At 31.0% G+C, this 15,264-nt stretch overlaps 1 protein-coding gene across 1 annotated transcript; it reads left to right on the top strand.

The window, feature by feature from the left end:
• Positions 1-60: 60 nt before the first annotated feature.
• LOC143048819 (uncharacterized) lies at positions 61-14,940 on the top strand. The gene is made up of 16 exons (XM_076222689.1): positions 61-244; positions 441-480; positions 1,311-1,343; positions 1,805-1,840; positions 2,188-2,211; positions 3,568-3,591; positions 4,429-4,470; positions 5,884-5,913; positions 6,145-6,192; positions 6,952-6,999; positions 7,337-7,363; positions 7,802-7,825; positions 9,999-10,046; positions 11,393-11,416; positions 14,304-14,478; positions 14,734-14,940. Exons 1-16 carry the CDS (start codon positions 209-211, stop codon positions 14,756-14,758), a joined length of 684 nt encoding a protein of 227 aa, XP_076078804.1. The 5' UTR covers positions 61-208; the 3' UTR covers positions 14,759-14,940.
• Positions 14,941-15,264: the final 324 nt, after the last annotated feature.

Raw genomic sequence — 15,264 nt, 5'->3', positions numbered from 1 at the left:
AGTAAAGAATTACGACTTAAAACAAGGAAGTTTACATTGCATGGTGATCATGAATTTGAATATGGTGTTCGAATGAAGGGCATGTTTATTTCAATACATACCGTTTCACTTAAGCAAATATAAGTTGAGTGTCTGATACAATATTTATTTTTGTAAACCTAATCGTATCCTAAATATTCAATCAAACTACACTTCCTTTTTTCAGAACATGGAATCTTGGATTAAAGCACAATTTGAAGAGTCGGTAGGTATATTTATAAAGAACTAGACCTGTTATTACTAATTACATAGACATTATCTATATGAATTGAGTAACACTGTTATTAATTAAAGTGAACATTATTTGGCTATTCACGTCAATATAATAATTAAGTGTGGAATTAGTATTCCAATATGAATTGTTGTTTTATTTGTAACTAATTCTATTTGGTTTTTTTCAGAGCCAAGATCTGAAGAATGAAATAAGAGAACAACATATAGGTAGGATTGTTTTCATTGTTGTAACATATGCTTGATCTGGAGAAAATCCCGTTTATCTGGACAAAACGATCTGAAATTGGTTTCTATAGGGACGATTTCGATGATTAATTTTAGTGTCAATATATTTTAATACTAGTAATTGAATGCAGGTTAAGTAATGTACACAAATTGGCATTTACATACTATCACAAGTTTTATTACTATTACTTCGTGACTCCCTTCACAATATAAAAACTACACCATAAGAAGGAGAGTGCACAAAATTTCAAATATTTTATGTGTCTGTCAACATTGCCATGTTTGTGCACTGAATATACAAGGTCCTTTTTATAGCCAACATATGCCAAATGAAAAAATAAAGGCCCTACAACGTAGATAGTACCACTTACGTAGTAAGATTAGTCTTTAAAATTAAAAGTTTAATAATTCAACTTTTTTCAAATCCTAATATTTCTAGAACTTCATATAACAGCTTAAACGCGACTTATGATTGATCTGTTCATCCATCCACCTTTTAACATTTCTGATCGAAGAAATCATTTCTATAGTCTTATTCAGATTTGTTGTCAAAACTTCTTGTGGCATCATACAGACCGAAACGAAAAGAGCTGATATTTCGGTATTAATATTAAGAAATACAGTTGTATGGTGTTATTGATTTTGGCGAATTTTTCAAAAAAAATAAGTTACTTATGTCATTTATCTAAATAAGTTGTGTAAAATATTGAATGTTGCATGGTCTCGTATATAATTGCCTTTTTGATTCATCTTGTTACATGGAATGGGTAAAAACCTAAGAGTACAAGTAAGACCTTCCATATTTCTTTCAGCAACAGTTACAGACCTGAAAATGTTTGTTGAAAGTAAGTTAATTAACATTTAATAATTCTAGAACCAGAGTAATATTGTATGACCTTGATGAAGTTTTAAAAATTATTTTTCTTGCCTTTTATCCAAAACAACAAATATGTAATGTATCTACCAAGAGCTTGAAGATTTAATGACAACAATATAAAGAAATCTAAATGAGAAATATCATAATACTTTCAATTTTAAATGTTTATGAATTGATCGCCACTGAGTAAAACAAATGTTAAATGAGTAAAGTGAAAAATACTATTTTACAATACTTCGGGACACTGAACTAAAACCGATCTAGTTTATACCATTATTTACAATGAGTAAACTTTTAGTATATTTCAAACGAAACCAAAACAAGCAAAATTAAGCTGATTGCATGATTTGTCAAATCCTTACAAATAGATAATTAAAGTTTTAAAAGACTAGACGGGATGTAATGCATATTTAAACTTGCTTATTCTAGGAAAACTAACCAAACAGAAGGAAGCAGAAGAAAGAGGTAACAACTAGTTTTTAATAATCTGTAGTCGTATATGTTTTCAAATCAAGACTTATATATAATTCTCGCAATTGAAAAAAATACGTAAATTAATGATGATAAAGAAAAATATTTTTAACAAGTACAATATCGATCTTACCAGAGGAATAATTCAACTCCTCTATTATAGATGAATTATCAATGCATAAATACATAAAAGAAAGGGAATATGTCAAGAACTGTTAATAGATACCAATTTATTAGATTCAGATTCATTGTCCTACAAGTTCATAGTTTCTGTGTACAAATTACCAGAAGTTTTGGAACATACTGTAGCATATTTATACACTCCTTTTTTTCTTTTTCAGAACATAAAGAGGAGGAGATTTCAGGTAGGAAATTTCAAACAAAATGTAAAATAGCTAATGTATCTTCTTTCATACAACAACTAATTTTACAGAGAAATAATATCTGCAAATAAAGGAGTATGTCGCATAACTGTTATGTGGACTTAATTTAAAAAAAAGGAATATAAGTAGGACTCTGGTGTTAAAGAAAAGGCAAAATAATTGCCTTCAATATATCCAAAAGTTAATTGACATTTTTCTGTACGTCCTGCAGTCTGTAACGTTATGAAACGCTTTAAGTATTCAAACATGCTAATTTGATATAACTTTTTGTCTTCCTAATGTATCTGATGTGTTTCTCTCTGTGTTAGTTTGTTACTCGGATTTATTTTAACTTAATGGAAATATGACTCTTGAACAGCTGTATTCTTCCGTTGCATTTAATTTGTAGTTTTACAAGGTTTTTACCTGCAACAGAGTTAAGCACACTTATGTTCATACAAAAGATTTTAAAATCTGACGTGACTAATAACATTGTAAAAAATGAATAAAATTTAACAATTTAAATAATGATCATGCATATCAAATCATTCATTTTCAAGTATTTGACATTCTAAGCGGTAACCTTTTCTTGTACTTTGAAATGGCAAATTTTTCATTTTTAATACCGTACTTTGTCTTTCATATTACTGCTATTATTTATTCTTTCGTATTGAACCGTAACCATTTGTAACAATTAATGTCGGTAACAAAGAGTATACTTACTGCATAAAATGCAAAAAAAAATTACAGTGAGCCCAACGAAACTTTCATCTTCTAAGAGTTGATATTCGAGGAGAATGACTTTTCTGGTACCTTCAAATGGCATTTTTTCCATGAGTTATTCCGTACTGTAGGCCTTATATAACTACTGTAATTAGCTATGTCATATTTAACTGTAAACGTTTCATGTCGTAAACAATTAATATAGTAAATGCAAAATTATTCATTGGAAGATGGAGAAGTGAAGACATCAGAGAATATGGATGGTAAGGACTTAAGAAGTCAAGTAGTTATTGCTTCCATTTTATCATCATTGGCATCGGTGATGTTTTGATTTTTAACTTTTACCAAGTTGAAAAGTAAAATGACAAGCACGCCAATGTGTTAAATAATGGCGAAATCAGAGAAAGAATTTAATTCATTTGTTATAGACATCTGATTCTTTTTTTGTATCAATGCCTAAAGGCAAAGAATAAGGGGAATCTGTCGTGAACTGTTGATACATTGTTTCATGTACCAATTTATTTACATCAGATAAAAGTGTACAAAGAGTGATATGGTTTCATTGTACAAATTTGTCGGAGTTTTTGAACATAATGGTTGAGCAATACTAAGTAATATAATTTTCTTTTTCTTCAGAAAATGAAGAGCCGGAACTGCAAGGTAAGAAATGTTAACCAAAATGTGAGGTAGTAAATGTATCTTCATTTACAATATTCCAATACTTAGATGAAGAATAAAATAAAGAATAATACTTGCGACTATAGGAGTATGTATGATAAGGGTGGTTTTGGACATAGCCAAAATGGATAATTATAATATTAGTCTTTTAAGTAAAAGCAAAATTATTACCTTTGATACTTCCAAAAGAAATAAGTAAACTGATTCGGTATAGATGTATATCAATTAAGATGGGAAATTAAATTGGTTGTCAAATTTCATTATTTATTGCCTCACATCTCATTGATAATTAACAGTTACATTTGAACATCAGTAGTCCACATATGGTCAAGAAAACATGAAAAACAATATGAATGAATCAACAGTCATAAAATTCAAATTTCAAATTTCCATGCACTATTCAAGGTTTTTTCATTTTTATACTTCAGATTGTAAAAATGAGGCGACCACTTTTATTGAATAACATTTAATGCTGTTTTAAATACAATATGACATTTTAAGATGAGCCACCTATAACATAAGATATACAATTGGTAACAGCTTTACATAGTTTTAATTGCTACTTTATTTCTGATTAGCATTATAATTTTCATATATTAGTGGTTAGGGTTAGTTTGATTTCCTATGTTTCTCGATATCTATATCATCTCAAAACTAACAAAAGTGGTCGTCTATGTCTTGATTGCAATTTGCATGTTTACTAGCCGACTCTTTGTATTTGATTTTCTTTGTGTTGAGGGTTCATTGGTGGCTTTGGACAGTTTTGTGCTTTTTTGTCTTTGACACATTCTCCCATTTTATTAACTGAAATACTTTCAGATGTTGCAGAAAATGAGAGTCGGCTGATGCATTACATGCTAAGTAAGTAGATTAAAACATGTAAATAAATGCAAACTATTACTTTCCTTTTTTGATCAGCAGATCGAAGCTTTGTTTTTGGGATACGATTGCTTTCAAGCAATCTGTAGACTTATACCGGTGGCTCAGAGCAATGCCCTCATGTCAATCGTTTTATTCTAAATATTAAAGAAAATCTCAGATTCTTATGATTGTCTTGCTTTAAAAGTTAAAAACAAACAAAGGGATTCAACTTAAACAATTTTCCTTTAATATTCTTTTCATAATCTTCATGTTTGATAATTCCCTTGGCTTATATGCGTGTTTTTAACAACACGGAAAATCAGAATTAAGCAGTATTTATATTTAGTGTTTTTATAAATTTAGAAACACGTCAGAGGAAATTCCCAATTTTGATAAAATGCGAGAGTTCTCTGAATTCCGATAAATCTATTTCTGTCATAAAAGAACTGAAGTGGAGTTTTTCTTATATGTTACCGTTATGAAACTGATATTTGCGATTGAACTTCCATAAAGAAATAGAGAACCATCTAGGTCGTTTAATAAATATTTTTATATACTTTCTTGCTCAAGGGTTTGTTTTTGAAATTATGCGCATTCGTATAGATTTCTTGACATCAAGGGGTTTAAGATTGAATGGTTCCACTGGATTCCCCACTCAATTAATTAATTTATAACTCATGGGATCTTTTCTATGTATGTCTGTTATTGAGGGTTATTGTTGTTGCATATCTTAAATCAAATGCATCATTTAAATTAAAATATTTGTAGTCATCATCGGAAATTGAATATTTAAAAAGTTAGGAATGGGGTTCCTCCTAGAAATAACGTAGGAAAATAGGTGATAAGATACGAAGTTGAATACGTTCTCTCACTCTGAGTCTCAGTGACTGCTGTGGAAAGTAAACTTCAACCCCGAGAATTGATAGTACAAAAATAAAACACAATAGGCCTAATTACATTGTCCTGACACTTTTATCCGGGATTGGCTATTTTGTAACTATTTTACATGTGCAGTTGAATTAGTTTTGAAAATAATATTATCCAGCTAAATGTATACATGTGTCAATGAAACAACGGCAATCGTATCCCTCAGAGCAATCTTCTCTTTGATTAACTACATTAGTATCGAACCAACACATCGGGAAATGCATGTGGGAAACCCTGCTTACTTAAGCTATCAAAAATCCTAAATAGTAGAAACAAATCCACCAAATGTAACCTATCACTTATGTTAGATAAACTTCTTTTTTATACACTTCTAAATAATGTATGTTATTCTTTTATTTTTCTGCCTAACATACACTGTTACACTTGAACTTTCTTAATTTTATCTGAATAAAAGTATACTTTACTTGTGTCCTGTATGTTGTACTCCTTCGTTACATGTAACATCCACATTTTTTTACATTTTAGGCCAATTTGCACCAGCAAGTTCTATTCCAGGTAAGTTTTATTCAGATTGTATTCAAAGCTCATGCACGTTTTCAATCTATGACTTAAGAGTGTAAAAACTGAAGCAACCACATTATTTAAATAACACTTAATGCGGCCTAAATACATTATACAATTTTAATATGAGCCACCTGTAACATATGGTATCTAATTGGAAACAACGTTACACATTGTTCGATTGCTACTTTTTCTGTATTAAACTTTCTTATATTCATATTTCAGAGTTTGAGTCAATAGCTTCCGGCTCCGGACTACAGAAAAGAAAAGGTAGTAAGTGTATCCATATATCGTAACAGATACGGAACTGCATAGTGCAGAAAATCTCTCGGTGGAAAAGAGGAATGAATAAGGAAGTTTTGAATCGTAATGCAAAATTCTTGTGTGGTAACGTTAAAAATAACAATTATGGAAAATATTTCAAAGGTCATTTTTTTCAGAACAGAATACGTTACCTGATACAAATATATCTTCCTGAAAATAACTAAAAAAAATGCGTGTCTTCGTTTGTTTTTTTTTCGTTTTATACATTACATCGGACATCTGCAATGTTCTATATTTCAAGTCACGTTAAACACCAGACATCTGGTAAGTCTTTTATTTAGATTGTTTTAAAGGATTAAATTAAAGTTTGATGTTAACAAAACAGCAAAAATCGCAAAACAGCAAAAAATTGTAAAGATGTATTAGAAGATAATTTGAATAAAGTTTACCTGTTGTCTGACTTCCATGCATGCCCATTTATGTCTAGACCTCGTGATTGATTGTTAACAGAGTGGATAATTGCACATGAATGCATCGAAAAACTGATGCCTGAACTTTTATACTTTTTACATTCTTTCTAAATTTTTGACTTCGGAATGTAAAAATGCGGCGAACATATAATATGATTACATTAAATGCTGTCTAAAATACACAATGCAATTTCATATGAACCGCCTATAACATATCGTATCAAATTGGTTATAACTTTGTAAAATTTTGATTGCTACTTTTTCTATGATAAAGCATTCTATTTTATTTAAATTATAGTGTCAGATCTCCCAACTACAGCCTCCAAAGTACCGAAAAGAAAAAGTAGTAAGTTTATCCATATCGCGTTATTAACACATATGCAACTGTAATGTACATATATTCCATTGCTAGTAAATATGAATGAACAAGGCAGTATTGAGTGTGAATGCCGATTTGCATGGCTGTATGCTTAATTCAAATTGGAATTTATGGGAAAATATTCAACCAATATATACATGTTACTAAATAACTGAGAAAAATAATAATGTTTAAGTTGAGACTATGTTAACTGATACACATATACTTTCTTAATGAACCATGTATCAATCTATATAATTTCCTAGTTTTCGGAATCCTTTGTTTCATTTATTTTATCTGACATGGAAGTTCTTGTATATTTTAGGCCAAGGTGAACGACAGCAAACAACTGGTGAGTTGGTTTTTTTCCAACGGACACGAATGCTCAAATTAAAGTGTAATTTTAAAGAAGTAGCAAAACTTGACATAACTAATCTATCAGAATCATTTGTTATGATGTTTATACACATCAGTCGATCAATTTAAGATTCATATGGAAGTATGTTTTTAATTTTAATGTAATTTGACATTGGGGTGTGCTAAGAGTAGGTATAAGATTGATTGCAGAATATTCAACGCGGAGTAAATATAAGATTGATTGCAGAATATTATACGCAAAGGCGTGTTACCAAAATACTGATAAAATATGACTTTTTGAATGACGAGGCTACATAAAGTGGTACACATAAACTTTCGGGATGTAATATGTATCAATTTAAATAATTTCCTTGTGTTCGGAATTTCAGGTTTGATTTACTATATCTGACATCCAAATTATTGTACATTACAGATAAAGATGAAATACAGCCATCTGGTAAGTTTTCCCTGATAGTATTTAAAGCTGTATTTACATAATTACATAGTAATTACAAAAAAGTACCAATCATTGACAGTACAATTCCATCAACATTATTGTTAATGATGTATATACAGATCAATAGATCAATTCAAACATGGAATATTGATTTTAATGCATTTTGAAATTGCTGTGTGCTAAATACAAGTGTAAATGCTCTTTCGTTCCGACGTTGGAAAGTTCCGGCCGAAAAGTTCTTCCTCTGGTTTAAAAGTTCCACCGGAACAGAGTGACAAGTTGCAAAGTTCCAACGGAACATATCAACAAGTTAGAAAGTTCCTTTTTTCCAAACTAGTCAAAACCGGAACTAACAAACTAACCCAAAAGTTCCAACGGAACTTATCAACCAGGCAGAAATTTCCATTTGGATAATTGATGCCAAGTAAAAGCGCAACATATCATATTTGAACCTTTCAAAGGGAAACCAAGATACTGATGACAAAAGTCAAAAGAAAATTATCAACTAGTGACAAAGTTCCACTTTGGCAAATACGTCAAAACTGGAACTAACAAACTGGCCCAAAAGTTCCAACGGAACTTATCAACCAGTCACAAAGTTCCATTTGGAGAGTTGATGCAAAGACCCACATGAGGAGGGGATATTCTTCCCTCTCTTGAGGATACTATGAATACTAAATTTGCATGATAATGCAACTTATTCCGTTTTATGTGAGCTTTGAAATACTACTTAAATTTTGCTGGGGAAGTTTGTTCTTCCCCCTCAGTACATCAAAATTTAAATACATTTTCATGCGTTGGGTATTCCTGTTAATTAATGATTTGCTCTTATATCTGCTGATACTCATTCTTCCCCCTTTTCTACAAAAAGGACGAAATATTGGTATATTTGGAACGATGAACCAGTTGTTCTGTTCCACCAGATCTTTTCAATTAGCTACATTGTTCAGGGACTTTTCAACTAGCTACTTTTTCTGGAACTTTTTGACTGCACTCGGAATAAAACAACTAGTTGGAAAGTTCCATCGGAATGAAATAACAAGTTTAAAAGTTCCGCCAGAACAAAGTAACTGACGGAACATACTGGCTGTTACTAACTGTAAAAATATGATTTACAGGAGAATATTCCACCGTTATACGCGTGTTACTAAACTACTGAAAAACTTTCCTTGTGTTCGGATTTTTTTGTGTAATCCATTGCATCTGACATCTGCATTGTTGTATATTTCAGGTAAAGTTGAACTACATGCATTAAGAATGTTATTTTTTAGATGGTATTAAAAGGTCAAATCAAAGTGTGTTAACAAAACAGCAAACAATTATAGTTCCATTCTATCAACATAAAAAAAAGTATGCTGTCTTAAATTCAACAGTCGATTTTCATATGAGCACTGGGTCGCTGCCTCTGCTGGTGGACTATTAGTCCCCGAGGGTATCACAAGCCCAGTAGCCAGTGCTTCGGTAATGGCATGAAAATACGGATTTTTTTGTGTGATTAGAATTTGCTGTTACAAAATGATAGAAATTATAATAAATTAAGGAATGTATCTCCCTCATGCAAAGCTCTGATTCCTTTCACGGATTTGGCTATACTTTTTGAACCTTTTGGATAACAGCTCTTCATCTTCTATATAAGCTTTGGATTTCAAATATTTTGGTCAGGAGCATCACTGAAGAGACATGTATTGTCGAAATGCGTATCTGGTGCAAGAAAATTGGTACCGTTAATTGTATAACTACCACTAAGTCGATCCTCTGCTGGTGGACTATTAGTCTCCGAGGGTATCACTAGCCCAGTAACCAGTACTTCGGTACTGGCATGAAAATACGGATTTGTTGTGTTATTAGAATTTGCTGTTACAAAATTATAGAAATTATTACAAAATTAAGGAATGTATCTCCCTCATGCAAAGCTCTGATTCCTTTCAGGGATTTGGCCGACTTTTTGGACCTTTTGGATTATAGCTCTTCTTCTTTTATATAAGCTTTGGATTTCAAATATTTTGGCCACGAGCATCACTGAAGAGACATGTATTGTCGAAATGCGCATCTGGTGCAAAAAAATTGGTACCGTTAATTTTATTCTAACGTATTGTATGGAATCTGTTACAACTTTATATAATTTTGATTTCTTCTTTTTCTCTGACATAGAATTCTATTTGTTATATTACAGTGTCAGATGTTCTAACTGCAGCCTCCAAAGTACTGAAAAGAAAAAGCAGTAAGTTTATTCATATGTTAATATAAACACATATGCAACTGCAAAATATATTCCCTCGCTGGTAAATGTGAATGAGAATGGCAGTATTGAATGTGAATATAAAAAAGAAGATGCGGTATGGTTGTCAATGAGACAACTAACCACAAAAGACCAAAATGACACAGACATTAACAACTATAGGTCATCGTACGGTCTTCAACAATGAGCAAAGCCCATACCGCATAGTCAGCTATAAAAGGCCGCGATAAGACAATGTAAAACAATTCAAACGAGAAAACTAACGGCCTTATTTATGTAAAAAAACTGAACGAAAAACAAATATATAACACATAAACAAACGACAACCACTGAATATACAGGCTCCTGACTTGGGACAGGCACATACATAAATAATGTGGCGGGGTTAAACAAGTTAACAGGATCCCAACCCTCTCCCTAACCTGGGACAGTGGTATCACAGTACAACATAAGAACGAACTATAAAAATCAGTTGAAAAAGGCTTAACTCATCAGATGGACAAAAATATAAGTGGACGTGGCCGGGTACTTATACATCCCGACACAAAAAGACACAATGAACAGATCTGAGAGTACTCGCAGTTATCTGACAGCTAGTTCAAAGCCACTTACAACTAATAAAAAAATCATGCATCTTAAGACTAAACTATCAATCCGTACACATCCAACATCCAATGGATTTAGTGTAAAGACATCATAAACAGCCAGAGAAAAACATGACCTTGTGCAATGCCAAGTTACAGGTATCGACAGATTGTAGATCCATGAATATGTATATATATAACATACTAGTAAAATTTTGTAAGCTTTTAATCTACTGATAACAAAATCAATATTTATTCCAATAAAAACAATATTTAATGATCTTATTACAGTGTTGAATAGGTAACCGTTTAGATTAATTTTTTTAAAGGAGCGACAAGTTTACATGGATCATTTCTAAATTTCCGAATACGGTTAACAACTTTTCGGTAAAAATGAGGATGTGCTATCCCGTTTGAAATAAGTTTTCTACAGGTACATCCAAACTTCAAAACCAAATCTTTATATCTATGAAAAAATTTAGTAAAGGTTTTCAGTAATTATGAATGCCAATTTGCATGGCTTAATGCTAACAGTAAAATTAGAATTTATGGGATTATATTCAACCGTTCTTTCGGTGTTACTTAAATACTGAGAATTTTGTTTTTTTGTTTAAGTAGAGACTACGTTAACTGATACACATATACTTTCTAAATGTACAATGTATCAATTTATATAGTTTCCTTGTTTTCGAAATGTCTTCTTTCATTCATTTTATCTGACATGCAAGTTCTTGTATATTTTAGGCCAAGGTGAACGACAGCCATCCGGTGAGTTATTTTTTCAATGGTCTTAAAAGCTCCAATTAAAGTGTGATTTCAAAGAAGTAGCGAACCTTGACAGTACTATTCTATCAGAATAATTTGTAATGATGTTTATAACCATCAGACGATCAATTTAAGTTTTAAAATGAAGTATTCAATTTTAAAGTAATTTCACATTGTTGTTTGTTAACAGTAGAAATAAGATTGATGGGAGACTATTCAACAGATTTACGCTTATGCGTGACACCAAATACTGAAAGTTTGACTTTTTTAATGAGGAGGCTACGTAAACTGACATATATAAACTCTCAGTATGTAGGATGTATAAAGGTGAATAATTTCCTTGTGTTTGGAATTGTTTGTTTGATCCATTGTATCTGACATCAAAATTCTTGTATATTTCAAGTCAAGTTGAATTAAAGCCATCTGGTAAGATTTCTCTGATTGTATTTAAAGCTGAAATTACACTTCAATTTAAAAAAAAGTAGCAGAGATTGACAGTACAATTCTATCAAAATTATTTGTAATGATGATATAAAGATCAAACGATCAATTTTAATATGGAATATTGATTTCTTACGTATGTTGACATTGTTGTGTGCTACAATCGAAACAAGATTAACAGTATAATATTCTACGATTACATGTTACATGCGTGTTATTAAATTATTGAACAAGTTTCCTTGAGGCCGTTTTAATCTTCCGTTTTATCCATTATATCTGACTTCCGCATTGTTGTATATGTTAGGTCAAGTTATACAACAGCGATCTGGTAAGTTTTGTTTTAGATTGTATTAAAAGCTCAAATTAATGTCCGATGTTAACAAAACAGCAAACATCGACGGATCTACTCTATCAAAATCCAGAAATCATTAGCTAGGATCTCGTTGAACATAAGAAGATAAATTTAATGAAGCTAACACTTTTTCTGACTTCTATTCTTACCCACTGATGGTCTGCCATTAACAAACATTTCAATTAGATAACATTTATGTTCATAATTTTTTGTTAGTTGTAAACAAAGTGGATAATGGCACATGAATACAACGATGAACTGATGCCTGCGCTCATGCGTTTTCAAAGTGCTTTCTAATTCTTTGACTTCAGAATGTAAAAATGAGGCGACATATCATTTGAATAAAAGTTCATGCTTTCTGAAATACAACATGCAATTTTCATATGAGCCACCTTCAACTTATTATATCTAATTGGTTCAACTTTACATAGTTTTGATTGCTACTTTTTTTCTGACAAAGCATTTTATTTCTTTATATTATAGTGTCAAATGTTCTAACTGTAGCCTCGAAAAAACTGAAGGATAATAGTAGTTAGTTTATCTATATCACGTTATCAATACATATGCAACTGCAAAGTGCAGAATTGTATATGTACAGGAATATGGCAGTATTGAATATAAAGCCAATTTGCCTTGCTGTGTGCAATCAGTAAATTTTAGATTTATGGGAGAATATTCCACCGTTTTAAGGGTGTTACTTAATTACTGAAAAACTTATTTTGTTTAAGTAGAGACTATGTCAACGAATACACATATATTCTTGGATGTACTATGTATCAATATATATAATTTCCTTGTGTTCGGAGTCTTTCGTTTCATTCATGTCATCCTACATGCTGGTTCTTGTTTATTTTAGGCCAAGGTGAGCAACAGCGTCATCTGGCGTTTTTTTTTCGATTGCCTTCAAAGGTTAATTTAAGATATGATGTAAAGAAGTAGCAAACCTTGACAGAACTACTCTATCAGAATAATTTGTAATGATGTTTTAAACATCCGATTTTCAACTATATGTTGCGCATGGAAGTATTTAATATTATTTTTATTTGAAATTAGTGTGTGCTAACAGAAAAAAATAAGAATTATTTGAGTATATTCAACAGCTATACGCGTACGTGTGTTACCTAAATACTAGAATGCATGACTTTCCAATGAAGAGTCTTAGTAAATTTTCGGGATGTTACTGTAAACCAACTAATTTTCGCAAACGATTTATTTCGAGAGATGTAAAAAACCGCGAATATTAATCTTCGCGAAAATTTAAAACTTTGATCTGTCCTTGTCTAATTACATTTAGTAAATTTGAAAATCGCGAAATTAAATTGCTGCGAATTCGGCTAGAAAGAGCTAAACGCGAAATTAAGTATCCGCAAAAATAAGTTGGTTTACAGTATATGTATAAACGTCAATTATTTCCTTGTGTTTAGAGTTTTTGGTTTTATTTTTTATATCATACATCACAATTCTTGTATATTTTAGTTAAAATTGAACTAACGCTATCTGGTAAAGTTTTTCTTCAAGCTTGTATTTAAAGCTCTAATTAGAGGGTTATTTGAATAATGTAGCAAATATCGACACTACTACTCTGCCATGATCATTTGAAATGATGTATATAAACTTCAAACGATCAATTTAAGATTCAAATTGAATATTGATTTTATACAAAACTTGACATTGTTTTGTTCTATCAGTACACGTGTTACCAAATTTACTGAAAAAAAGTATGACTCCTTAAATTAATACACATAACATTTTACGATGCAATATGTACATTTTTTCCTTGTGACGATATTTGGCATTTCTTCTCTTATGTCTGACATCCAAATAGGAGTTTTTCCTTAATTAACTATACAAGAAGATGTTACAAATTAGTTGTATTAATGAAATCAATTAAATGCCTTCTAATGAAGTGTGTACATAAAAAGAATTACCCTAGGGACAAAGGTGTAGTTTAACGGGCTTGAAATTTCTTACAGTAATTCTGCGGTTCCAAATTAACTAGATATGTTTTTTCCATACTGTGCAATAATCAGGTTGTAAAATAATGTCAAAAAATTATTACGGTGAATATTAAACCTTTTCATCTGCATCTTATTTCAGTTTGTTTCAATAAAGAACAGACTAAATTCGTGGGGTCCTTCGCTGCCTTGTTGAATTGGACAGTAAACGAAACTGCCTTAAAAACGATGATGTCCAAAGGGGTTCAACGAGGAGTCTTCAAGGAGGAGGAATTCACCTTGTCCCAACTAAGGGACAAGGTGAAAAACATGAGAAAGTCAGTAATATTGTAATATATTTTGAATGTAGTCTTCTTTATACTTGGTCCAAATGTTCAGTGTTCGACATCTGTGGTAGTTTATATTCTATTTCATTATTAAGCATTTGAGTTTATTACATTTCAGTTTTAAATTGGCATACACTAGTTTATGACAAAAACATTTCTAGATTTTACGATTATTTCTTAAATTATTCAATATATCACAAATTTATTCATTTTTTTTTTTATCATCAATTTATATATTTTTTTCAGGAAGCCAATGAAGCCTTCCCTGTAAGATGGTTTACAGACATTGACTTGTGAGGAATAAACGGTAGAAGAACGACCATTATGTCCTAGGATATCCAGCTGGCCATACAGATTTTAACATTGTGAAAGTCAATATTTTTGATGAATATATGTTTTTCTACTATCATGAATTAAGAAAATCATGATGCCTGTCTGTTTGACAGTGTTACATTTTCCAATTTTTTGTGTGCATTATTCATTGAACTTTGTAACAATAAGGGTATACATATTTTCCAACTTATTCCATTTCACATTTCATGTATATAGTTCCCAAAAAGCATCTTACATTAATGTAGTTATTCATGATTAAATGTAGTCTATTGATCTCTTTTTTCTTTTTTCTTTATTAGCATGCTTTAAGATTAGACACTTTTATCAATATGGAATGATTATAAGATAACAATTTGTTTGATCTAATTAAAAATAAAATAGATTGACTCTATTCTTAGTCTATTTTATATTGTAGCACCTGCTCCAAGACATATAACTTGATAT

This window comes from Mytilus galloprovincialis, chromosome 10 (assembly GCF_965363235.1).
Source record: "Mytilus galloprovincialis chromosome 10, xbMytGall1.hap1.1, whole genome shotgun sequence".
NCBI classification, from domain to species: Eukaryota; Metazoa; Mollusca; class Bivalvia; order Mytilida; family Mytilidae; genus Mytilus; species Mytilus galloprovincialis.
This window is presented reverse-complemented; position numbering and strand designations above follow the sequence as displayed.

What these genes read in the sequence shown, in the direction of transcription:
- LOC143048819 (XM_076222689.1), top strand. Translation starts at nt 209, where the DNA reads ATGGAATCTTGGATTAAAGCACAATTTGAAGAGTCG. An exon ending in TAAAGAGGAGGAGATTTCAG is followed by an intron (nt 2,212 to 3,567) that starts GTAGGAAATTTC and finishes CTTTTTCTTCAG; the next exon opens with AAAATGAAGAGCCGGAACTG. An exon ending in AGGTGAACGACAGCCATCCG is followed by an intron (nt 11,417 to 14,303) that starts GTGAGTTATTTT and finishes ATCTTATTTCAG; the next exon opens with TTTGTTTCAATAAAGAACAG.